The 12,248-nt window shown below is 37.1% G+C and overlaps 1 protein-coding gene across 1 annotated transcript in view; it reads left to right on the forward strand.

Annotated features, from left to right (window-relative positions):
* The window catches only part of SV2C (synaptic vesicle glycoprotein 2C), a 76,701-nt gene that overhangs the window by 51,313 nt on the left and 13,140 nt on the right, over positions 1-12,248 (forward strand). The window contains exons 4-8 of the mRNA XM_065662067.1: positions 2,895-3,028; positions 3,181-3,270; positions 7,387-7,497; positions 9,697-9,785; positions 10,749-10,913. Coding sequence (XP_065518139.1) covers positions 2,895-3,028; positions 3,181-3,270; positions 7,387-7,497; positions 9,697-9,785; positions 10,749-10,913 — 589 coding nt within the window. The remainder of the gene's footprint in view (positions 1-2,894; positions 3,029-3,180; positions 3,271-7,386; positions 7,498-9,696; positions 9,786-10,748; positions 10,914-12,248) is intronic.

Here is a 12,248-nt window from a genome sequence, read left to right on the forward strand (position 1 = left end):
TTCATTGCCTTTATTGCACCTTAGTGTAAACCTTACGGATTTTTACAGAACTATTGTGATCCCGTTCCGCCCTCATTTTGAAAAGTTAAGCAGATCTTCCTCATTAGTCTGCTCTCTGGTAACATACCCACCGTAAAAGATGATCCTTGTATTTGAAAATACTGCTGTTCATCAGATAATATAAATTTACAAAATTCAGCATAATGTGAACAGGTTTACCTCTATATTTAGTCAGAAAATCTATGACATAAATATCTTTTTCTCTCCTTTGGAGCAAGACTTTGTTTATAACAGGCTTTTAATTTATTAACATTATGGAGTGGATGAACTGCTGTGTTGGGAGGGAAGATTTTGTTGACACTGAATTCGACATATAATTAGATATAGATTAGTATCTTGTACATTTTGGTTTTGCTCTGCTGTGTGGTGTTGTATTTCTGTAATCAGTAATTGCCATGTCTGTGATTCACTTGGCCTTTTCAGTTGTCAGTAGAGTGGGAGGGTGGTATTCAGAACAAAGGTTGCTGCAGCATCTTCACACTTAGTCACTGCAGGTTTTACGTTGCTCTGCAGCACATAATTCCCAAGATGCATTTGGGCCAAGTATTTTGCAATTCATAAAACATTGAGACTTGCCACTTTTTAAGATTAATGGCTCTCAAATATGGCATAGCCAGGGATCAAGGGTGAAGTTTATCTCTAGGTTGCTGTGCAGTGCTCTGAAGGGAACTGTGCAGAGCTCTTGAGTCTTTGCTGTTGTGTCATAAATCATGGAAGTGAGAAGCAAATCAAGCTACAGGCAAGAACACACTTCCATTTGGTTTCAAGACCTACATTTCAGAGGAATGAAAGCCACATTGTGAGCTAAATTCAGAGCCAATCTAATGGCCCCATTTTCCAGATGAGCTCGTGACCTAGGAAATTGGGATGTGTTAAACATCAGAATAAATCTAAACTTGCTCTGAATTCAAAATATGAGTTTGTTTTGCTGATCTAGTGCTGGTGGTGCTGGAAGAGACAGGAGAGCAGCATCAAGACAGCTGTGTTGCAGCTGGCTTTTTTCTACCAATTGCTTCTTATAATCCTGACATTTACTATCATAATTAATTCAGCAAATATGTTGATAAATTGCAGCAGCAAATACAATAAATAGAGAAAAAGAGAGAATAAGAGCAATAAAAACCATAATAAACATTTCAGTTAACATGCCCCTCAGATATTTTGAGGTGCAAAAAAAAGATGTTTTGTAGGTTGTCAAGATACCAGCAAGATGAATGGTGCACTCATTGCCTTTAATTTAGTGTGGCATGGTTCACTTACATTAATAAATTACACCTTAAAATAAATTCTCATTTTCCAGGGCTGGCTATGGATCACAAGATGTTACTACTGGTTTTTATAACAGGCATAAAGCCAGGTTGATTACATTTACCGCAGAAGTGCCTATTGTGCAGCTCAGTCTCATAAAACATAAACCAGAGCAGTGAAAGGCAGATTGTCTAAGTATACCAGTGTGTCTGTGTATTTCTGGGACAGTTTCTAATGACAAGAGCCAGTACCTGGACTGCACTGTCCTGAAAGACGAAGCCCCCTGTCCTGTGCTGCCTTCCCTGTGGCCATTTGAAACCATGTTGTAGTAGTTGTTTATGGATGTCCTGGGTCATGGACATGCAGACAGGTCTAATTAACCATGTCTTTTGTCTAAAAAAAATCAGTTAGCAAAGAAATATACCAGATCAATCTGTTATCAGCTTTTTCATCAGTCAGGATTCCACTTTATTCCAGTAACTTCGTCTGTCCTTTATCATTCTTATCTTCCACTCATCTTTTCATATGTTATCCTTTGAAAATTTTACTTGAAAATTTGTGCTGCATTGAAGCCAGACTAAAAGGCCAGATAATTATTCAAACAATATTTTTCTCTTTCTTTAGAGAAATTCTTAGGTTTCTTACAATTATACCATTTCAATAGTCCAGTCATAATATATGGAACAATCAGATATTTTATTAAAGAGCTGAACTACCAGGACTGCAATTTCACATACAAGTTTTCCAGTATTTCCTTTTGTGTTCTTCTCAGAATATTTTAACAATGGCTTCTACAGCATGTTATTAGCACTCAGATGTATCTCAAAACCATTTTTTCAGATAAAAGTTGTTTTCTTGTTCATTTTTTGTAATCTTTTTTATATAATCATTAATTCTCTCTCTACTTCAGTGTTGAGGTTGTTCATCTCAGACAGAAACTTAAATACTGAATATCTTTTCCTGAATATCTAGTTATGGGGCAGAGGGATCAACTGTCAGTCTACTTCTAACAGAATTTAAGAAGTGGTATAGTGCTCTGGAACAAGATGGAAGCAGAAGTTAGGTACTACAGATGTTTTATGTGTTGCACTGTATCACGTTAGGAGACTTATTAAGAGTGTTGAAATTAACCCTCTGTAGAAAAAGTTAGTAAGGAAGAATATAAAATTCCATAAAACATATCATCTGAGTGTAGCTCTCTAATTCTTTCTCCTTCCGGTATTCTTAGAAACTATTTCTTTGTGTATGTATGCTTATGTATGGTGATGGTGTCCCTATTTGTTTTTCATAACTACTTTCATGCAAATTTTGATAAGAGACTTCAATGAGCTTTCTTCACCCCTGTGTAAGAAAATCTCACATCCTACATAATATGGAAGTTTTCCAGCCTGACAAATCACATGAAAGAGCGTGAAACTCGTTGTGTAAGATTATTTGTGAAATCACCAATATTTGTGGAAATAGAAGAGAGGGACCAATCAGGCTTCATTTTATTAACAGTATCATTTTGCATTTCCAAGAAGCTGCAGACTCTCACATACAATACTCCTTATTTCTCTACATGCTGTGAATTTCTTATTTCATAGGATGGAGTTTCAGCATGGGCTCTGCCTACCAGTTCCACAGCTGGCGAGTATTTGTGATCGTCTGTGCACTGCCTTGTGTCTCTTCCGTGGTAGCCCTCACCTTTATGCCAGAAAGCCCGCGATTCTTGCTGGAGGTATATATAACTTTCCAAAATATTTTTTGTATTCCAGTCAAAATTATGTCTGTGTTTATATCATGACCTCCATATAACAGGCATTAAGATTGTTTAGTGATAATACTGAATATCTCAATCTGTATGTATGTTGTGTTTAAATGAACATTTAGGTTGGAAAACATGATGAAGCTTGGATGATACTCAAGCAAATTCATGACACAAACATGAGAGCTCGTGGTCAGCCTGAGAAAGTCTTCACAGTGAGTATTGTTTTTGAAGCTAATCACTTTAACATATCAGTGAGCTGGCTGATTGACAAGGTCTGGAGGGTTTAAGCAATCAATATTAATACTCTGTATGACAAAGTAAATAATTTGCACTCTAAATTCCTAAATATAAGAACCAAATTCCTACAGAAATTGTTATATATACAACTGCTATATATACAAGGCCTTCGCCAGCATATTCTTGAACCTATGAATCCACATTGTATTTTTCTTTGGTGTACCAAGACACTTAATAGACTCAATCTGTGTTTTATTTAATGAAAAGGCCAGATTCAAAGCATTGATAGGTTGTTCCTATTTGGAGGATAAACTGGTGAGTCAAATGTGGGGGATTTTTATGGCATCTTCCTTAAATATGAAGAATATACCCAATAATTTCTTTCTTCCTGGATACAGTAGGACCAAACAGCAGAAGGCATTTGCTTGGTTTGAAAATCAGTCTCCCTTTACAACTTGTGCCATGCTGTGGGAGTGTAAGCACTCTGCTCCCACTCAGAGCCATGTTTGGGATGTTTTTCCTCTTCAGAGGCTTTCTTCTTACTTTAATGCACACATAACTCAATTAAAAAATCCTTTCAAAGGCTCTGCATTTGCAGGCAGTCTCAAGGAATGACCATCTGACCATATAACTTTATTTTGTTGAGACTTGCTGTTTATTGCCTTGGATGTAGTTTCCATTTACTCCATTTATTTTTTTTCCACAAAGAAGCTCAAAACCTCCTACTTAGTCTGAAAGAAGGCTTGTTAACATGCCTATCATGTTAAATCCACATTTATTGATACACCTGTGATCTACCTCTAATCCCATCTAACCTAGTAGTTTTATTTTCTGATTTCATTTATGGATAAAGGGATTTGCCTAACTCCATACGGCTAGGGTGTAATTTCACAACTGGCTTTTGCTGATCTGAGCTGCTTTCAGGCAGAGTATGCCTGCCCTCGGTCGCTCTTTGTTTTTCTTCTGCCAGTGTTGATATTCATTGACTGATTGCACAGTCAGCCATAGCACAGAAGCTGTCCCCCTGCAGTGTTGGCTTAGGCATGAGGAATAAGACAAAAATATACTGGGACAAAAGGTGGGAGGAAGGATCAGCCACAGTTTCACATTAGTTTAGCATAATCATAATCATGTCCTAAAGCAGCTGTGGAGAAGAAAACAAAGCGCACGCTTGTTGTTTCCAGTTCTTGTGATCTAACAAGTCTTTCTACGCCTGTTAAAATCTGATACTGAATCATGTTGAACTCAACAGTTTATTTATAGCTATTTTTGTTAATCTGTCACCCATGAATAAGGCATGAATAAAGAAAACACACCACTTTCTTGGGATATTTGCCAGTTTCTGCCATGATAATTGGGAAAACTCAATTCCAGACACTGAGGATTTGAAAGATTAGAAATATTGTATGTCAAGGTTACGCATATATAGAAGTCCCTGGTTTTAGCTTGCATTAATATGATTAGAAAATACATCATTGTCTCCTCACTGGAAATATCAGCAATTAATCTTATTAACCCAGATAGCAAAAAAAATTATGCATAAATTGTTTGGGTCATACTTTTAGTCTCTCTTTTTAAAAAAATGTAAGCTATTCCTGCTGTGACATTTTGTCTCAGTAATTTATTCACATAGCTCTCCTAAACCCTGTTTCTTCATCCAGTACAATTCTATGACTTCTGTGTTACTATTTTCCTCCACTTCATGTCACTAGTCACATCTGATATGCTTTAATAGTATTTCTAACTCCACAGCTGATGTAACTTCTTTTTATTACTGCTATAATTTTAATGTGCTTTCTTTTTGTATGTTTTCCTATCTTATCTTGATTTCATCTTTTCCTAGAAGCTTTTTTCACATATCATGTTTACTCTTGTTACTCATATTGAGGATTTTATCTTCAAACCTTTAGAACAGGGAAGGCATCAACTGATGAACACTTGGGTTTTGAGTCAGAAACTCGAATAAGTGTATTCTAGTTACTGACTGTCATGATAGCACCTTTGAAAACTTCTGAAAATCTCTCTTTAGAGTAGTAACATTAACAGAGATGGTAGAAAATTGATAGTATCTTCTATTATGGAATTATCCAAGTTAAACGTGTATGTACATGCTTAACTATCTTCCTGGGTCCTTAAAATATATGTTCATTAGATCCATTGGTTTAAATGTTTGAGTAAAAAAACCCCCTTTTTATCCTTAAACCCAAAATTCTATCCACTCTTTGTGATATATTAATCTTTTATTCTGCAAAAAGCTTTTCTTTGCAGCAAGTCTTGATTTTGTAAGATTTAAACCACTGCATATTGCTAGCCATTGCTTTTAAACAGAAGTTCCATTTTCATTAAAATAGGTATTCTTTACTTTTTTCTTTCATTCTTCATATACTGACAGCTGAATTTGCATGGTCCAGATGGACCATTGTCTTGATTCAATAGGACTTTTCTTATGTTAAAGAACCATCAAGGCCAGCGGCTCTTTGTCTCCAGTCACATACAGTGGTCCTAGGATATACACATGCTTCCCCCAACCTCCAAAGCTCCAAATGAGTCAGGTGAAAAGGCTGCCCCTGAGCTTACATATGTGGCACTGGTTTATAGCGCGATTCAGAAGGCATGCCCTTTCTATCTGGAGGTGTGGTATGTGAGGATGTTTGTATATACAAGGTCTTAAATAATCTTGGAAGCCTCAACTCAGCCTTCCATATAACGTTTCATAAAAGCAGTTTAAGAAAAGCTTAAAATCAATCAAATGATGCAGACAAGGTTATTGCTATTGAGAAAGGCATGATGAGAAGAGTACAGTCTTGTGTTTGGTGCAGTCATGATATGGCAAGACAGTGAGCTGCAATATTTTGGAAATGATGGTGATTATAGCTAAACCACTTAATGGGCATTTGTTTGTTCTTGTTCATGGGATGAGGCTGCTGGTACATCTTAAAGAGTGCACATCTGTAAAAGCAGTGACCTGAAAACTAGAGCTTTACCACCAATACTGCTATTCTCTGATGTCCTCTAATCCACTATGATGCATCTGTGGGTAGTGGTGTCATCATTCTCTTAAGAAGAAACACAAGCTATTGTGACCTTCGGAAATGTCAGCCATACACTGACACTCCGTGTCTTGCTCTCTCCCTCCCTAGATATCAGACTCCTTCCCCATTTTATCTTTTTTTTTTTTTTTCCATTCTCTATTTCTATTATTTAAAAATAAACTGTGGGTGAATACACTCCCTTTTGTGATATTGGTATGAACCTGGGACCAGAGCAGAAACCAAAACCAAAACTATACAATGGTTAAAGTTTGTCAGATCCTGTGTCTGGAAAGACAATATAACACATTCTTGTTCTGCTACACAGGAGAGTGCAAGTGAAAACTAGCATTGTAGGTAACATCACATCCTCTGTCACTGGTAGTTCTGTAATCTTCCATGATGTCTGTTTATCTCATTTCACTTTAGATGAAGTAGGTGATTGCTCATAACAGCAATAACATGCACGGTTCCAGATCATTTCACCTAACTTTTTCTCTCTTCATTAAAGTAGATAGTTAAATTCAACATCCAAAAGACAAAGAGAGTTCCCTGTCTAACAGTAAAGGAAATAAGAACAAAAGAATAATGTTACTCAACTATTAATTCTTGACATTTCAAATACTTCTATTTGCATTACTGTATCTTTAATCAGTAGACTTTCAAGAATGTTGTGATAGCAAGTCAGAAACATCTTGATAGCAAAATCCAGACATGGTTAACTGGGGGTTTAAATACTGTTTTATCCTTTGTGGCATTAGGGATATGGACAGCAACAGTCCAGCAGAACCTGACAGTAACAGCTTGTTTCAGTCAGAGGAAATTGATTTTCTGCATGCTTTAAAGCTAAAGTTTTTCCAGTACAGTTGCATCCATAATGAAATTTGGCATTATAGTGTGCTGTTATTCCTTTATATTTCTAAAGCATTCAAAGTGTAGACACAGGTTTAACATCTGCTCATTTTTAATCTATGGGATTTATTAAAACCTTCTAAATCTCCTAAACAGACAGCTAATTATCCCATAAAATGCAAATATTTGTTGTTCTGTTTTTATTTCTAGGTTAACAGAATCAAAACTCCAAAGCAGATAGACGAGCTTATAGAAATAGAGAGCGATACAGGAACTTGGTACAGGAGGTGTTTTGTTAGAATTCGCACAGAGCTGTATGGCGTAAGTAACAACATCTCTGTTTGTTCTGTAACGTGCTACCTTTCCTCTTTTTAGTTAGCCTTCAGATATGGGATGGATTTTTGAGCTCATGCTGGTGATAGCTGCAATGCTGCATTTTCCATGCACTGGCAGATTCAGGAACCAGTGCGAGGTTCTCATTTCCTGACCCAGGAGAGGTGCTGGTGAATCACAGAGGTTGGTCCCAGTTTGTGAGAAGGAAAATGCACACTAATGATGGCTGATAGTTACATAGCCATATTCCCAAGCAGCACAGTATAATACATACTGGAAATGTGTATCAATATATACCTATAGAAAGAGGTGACACATGATGAGATGGAAAATTTGCAGCATGAACTTGAGGCACTGACATTATGTAGAAATGGTAAAGTCGTGAATAAATTGTGTAAATAGATGTCATAAAATCTTTATAAGGCTTTGTATCTGCATATATTTTTAGGCATGCTAAATGTTTTACCAGGAAACTATGTTAGAGCTATTTCAGAGAGTTTAATGCAAGCTCAATGGCAGTATGCTCCATATTCTTTATTACTTCTTTGCAAAGCCAAAATTATGCAGTACCTTTGAACCTTGTAATGAAAATTGAGAAAAGTCTCATTATTAGAAAAAAATGTTAGAAATATCTTTTCACAGCTGGTAAATCTGGCATCTTGAAGGTCTCCAGACCTATGATAAAGTGTTGTAAACCAAGGTTTGTCACAAAACCACTTTGCTTGGCATTTTCACTATAAAAAAGTACCAAACAAAAAAAACCCAACCATACAAACACAGGAGGTGTCTTCTTTTATAGTTATTTGTACAAAAATGGAGTAGTTGAAGATCGAAATGTTGTGATTTTGCCTTGTTACCAAACCACCTTCAAAACTAAACCACTTAGTTACAGACTGGCTGTCTCATATGCTTGTTATCTCACTGGACTAGTCCCTGGGTTAGACCTCCTTGTTGCACAATGTGTGCTGAAACCTCCTAAGACAGACTGATGCTTCTCTTCAAAAAGAGAAAATCATCTTGAGATGAGAAAGAGGGGAGAGAACACTATTCTCAGTTGGCTCTGCTGTAGTGTCTCTGACCTGGAGGTAGTCCCATATTTTCCTCATACAGTTAAAGTACCAATTTCTAGCTGAAGTAGGTTATGATTGAACTCTGTGTCACTGTTGAATTATGGAATATAGATTATCTAAACTTAAAGAAGTGTAATACTGGGAAATCAGAAGAAAACATTTTTTACAAGATCTCTTTATTTGACATAGTGAAATGAAGTTGCCTAGATATTGGAAATTTTGAAGTGGTCAGAGCAGAGGGTGAATTAATAAACACTGTGCATAATGGTGTGTAAATAATTTTATATAGGCCAGCAATGTGTGCTTGCATCCCACAAAGCCAATCACATCCTAAGCTGCATAAAAAGAAGTATAGCCAGCAGATCTGCCTCTCTACTCTGGTCTCTTGAGACCCCACCTGCAGTACTGAGACCAGCTTTGGGGCCCCCAACTTAAAAAGGACATGGACCTGTTTGAGCAAGTCCAGAGAAGGCTGCACAGATGATCTGAGGGCTGGAGTACCTATCCTATGAGAAAAGGTTGAAAGGGTTGGGACTGTTCAGCCTGGAGAAGAGAAGGCCCCAGAGAGACCTTATACCAGCCTTTCAGTACCTAAAGGGGGCTTATAAAAAAGATTGAGGGAGACTTTTTACTGAGGCCTGTAATGACAGGAGAAGGGGTAGGAGTGTTAGACTATAATAGCATGGATTTAGATTGGACATTAGGAATAAATGCTTTATGATGAGGGTGGTGAGGCACTGGAACAGGCTGCCCAAAGAAGTTGTGACTGCCCCATTCCTGGCAGTGCTCAAGGCCAGTTTGGGTGGGGCTTTTAGCAACCTGATCTAGTGGTAGACGTCCCTGCCTGTGGCAGGAGGGTTGGAACGAGATGATCTTTAAAGGTCCCTTCCAACCAAAACCATTCTATGATTCTATGAAAAGAAGTCAAAAGTCATATAACATGCACAACCTGGCTATATCTGGAGATTAAGATACTTGTGTGACCAGTGACTTGTGATTAACATAGAGTTATTTCCTCTCTCAGAGGCCCTGAAGAAGGAAGCAAATCAGGTTTTATCATTTAGCAAAATTGTTCAAAATACAATTTACAATAAATGTATTTCCTAATGATTTACAGATTTGGTTGACATTTATGAGATGCTTCAACTACCCGGTGAAGGATAATACGATCAAACTTACAGCTGTATGGTTCACCCTGTCTTTCGGGTAAGAGTGGTTGAAATCTTAAATAATTTTTGATAGACTTGATGGACAGAAGAATCATTTGCATGCAAATTTTTATTGCTATGATTATCTTTTTTATTCAGAAGGGTTCTATCCAGTATCTTTCCACAAAATGTTATATCTATCAGTTAGCCTGTTCTTACTTGCAAACTTACCTCATCAAAAATATCTGCTTCAGAAAAGAGTATCTTCTGGTGTCAGCATCTTTCAATATTTTTATTTTGTGGTGGATTCTACTATGATGGACTGTCATGGTTTAAACCCAGCTGGTAACTCAGCACCACGCAGCTACTCATTCCCACCCATTTTTCCCCCTCCCCAGGTGGGTTGGGAGGAGAATAGAAAGAATGCAAAACCCATGGGTTGAGATAAGAATAGTTTAATAACCAAAATAAAGTAAAATATACTGATAGTAGAAAGAATACTAACAATAGGAATAATAATAATAATAGGAAATAACAAAAAAGAAATGAAAGCTCAATAAACACAAGTGAAGCACAATACAATTGCTCAGCACCTGCTGACCGATACCCAGCCAGATCTGAGCAGTGATTGGTCCCATCCAGGTGACTAGCCCCAGCTTATATACTGGGCATGATGTGCTGTGGTATGGAATACCCCTTTGGCTAGTTTGGGTCAGGTGTCCTGTCTCTGCTCCCTCCCAGCTTCTTGTGCACCTCCTCACTGGCAGAGCATGAGACTGAAAAGTCCTTGATTAGAGCAAGCATTATTTAGCAATGACTAAAACATTGGTGTGCTATCAGCATTGTTCTCAGACTAAAGCCAAAAGATAGCGCTGCACCAGCTATTAGAAAGAATCAACTGTTACAGCTGAAACCAGGATATGGAACAACTGCTCCTTTACATAAGAGCTGTTCATCCTCAGCTTAGACAGATTTCCCAACAAGTAAGACTGGTGACTGAGCTTTTTTCTGTTTTTTTCAGCTACTATGGCCTATCTGTCTGGTTTCCCGACGTCATTAAACATCTGCAGTCAGACGAGTACGCATCCCGAGTGAAACATTTCCGCAATGAGGAGGTTTCACATTTCGTCTTCAACTTCACACTGGAAAATCAGATTCACAGCAATGGAGAATACATCAATGACAGGTTTAGAGATTTCCTAATATGCTGACTTAGCTGGAATAAAAATGATGTTTTAAAGCATGTCCTAATAATCTTGTATTTTTCTCCATCAGCTAATGATACTTGCTTTTGTTACTTTTTAATGGGAATTTATTCGTGATCTTGATTTCTTGTGTCTTGTGGAGCACGGGGAGAAATGAACCTATACATGCCCTAGTGGTTCCTGTGTGAGGATCCCTCAAGCAGACACGGTTCCTTGTCATCCTGAAAAACGGACCAGAAAGCCTAAATTAACAATACATCCTTTCACAGTGGGATTCAAAGATCTTCAGACCCAGCACATGAAGCATATTGTAGGGGCCTGGGAAAGGACATACTTTCATCTCTGTTGCTAATTCTTTTCTATATGAATGAAAGATGCTTCTGTGAAAACGCTGAACATTGAGACATTAGCATCTTATAACAGAAAAATAAAAGCCAAATGTTACCAAAAATCAATAAAAAATACAAACAGATCTGAATGGGAAACAACATTTTGGCAATTACTTTTGTGTTGTTTTGTTGGGGTTCTTTTCGGCTGAATCTGAACATATTAAGGCTCTATCTGGACTTCACAGATAACTAGGGAACTTAGGGGAAAATTAAACACAGCTGGTTTAGGTATCTGGTTTCTCTTAAGTTATAACCATGTGATTGGTCTGCTGGAGTTGTGATGCTATGTAATTATTATTTCCATAAGAAAATAAATCTAGGTGAGTAAAATTACTGTCTTTTGTAATACAAGGCTTTTAAAATTATTTTTGTAAGAAATTGAGTTTTGACACATCTGAAAATTTATGCACTTCAGACAAGAAGATGCAGTTATTTCATTTTCAAACTAGCCATAGCTTTCCAGTTTCACTCCTTTCTAGGAGACAGATGTTCTCCTAAAAGCAAAGAACTATCTACTGTCAGTAACTGGCTTCACTCCATCAACTGGGGTCTTATCAATTTAAACTGAAAATTCTTGTAAAACACTTAAATATTTATCTGCTCCAAAACACTAATTTACTCTTACAAATGTGAGGATTTAAGAAGCCTCTGACAGTTATTTGAGATGACCAAAACATTTTCCACAGAAGTATTAGCTCGTTTAATATTTTTCCCCCACAAATGTTGAAATACTCCACCCACCCTCAATCTGTATTTCCCTCATGTTCTTTCTTAAATAGAAGACCCATTAGTACTTGACATTTTACTTTGTTACATCTCCCTTGGGCTTTAATGCAAATCATCGCAACACCAATTTTAATATAGTCATATTTTCTGTCCAAAGCTAGAAAGTGCATCAGAAGAATGTAGAACACATAGTCTGTCATT

Source organism: Lathamus discolor, chromosome Z (assembly GCF_037157495.1).
Source record: "Lathamus discolor isolate bLatDis1 chromosome Z, bLatDis1.hap1, whole genome shotgun sequence".
Lineage (NCBI taxonomy): Eukaryota > Metazoa > Chordata > Aves > Psittaciformes > Psittacidae > Lathamus > Lathamus discolor.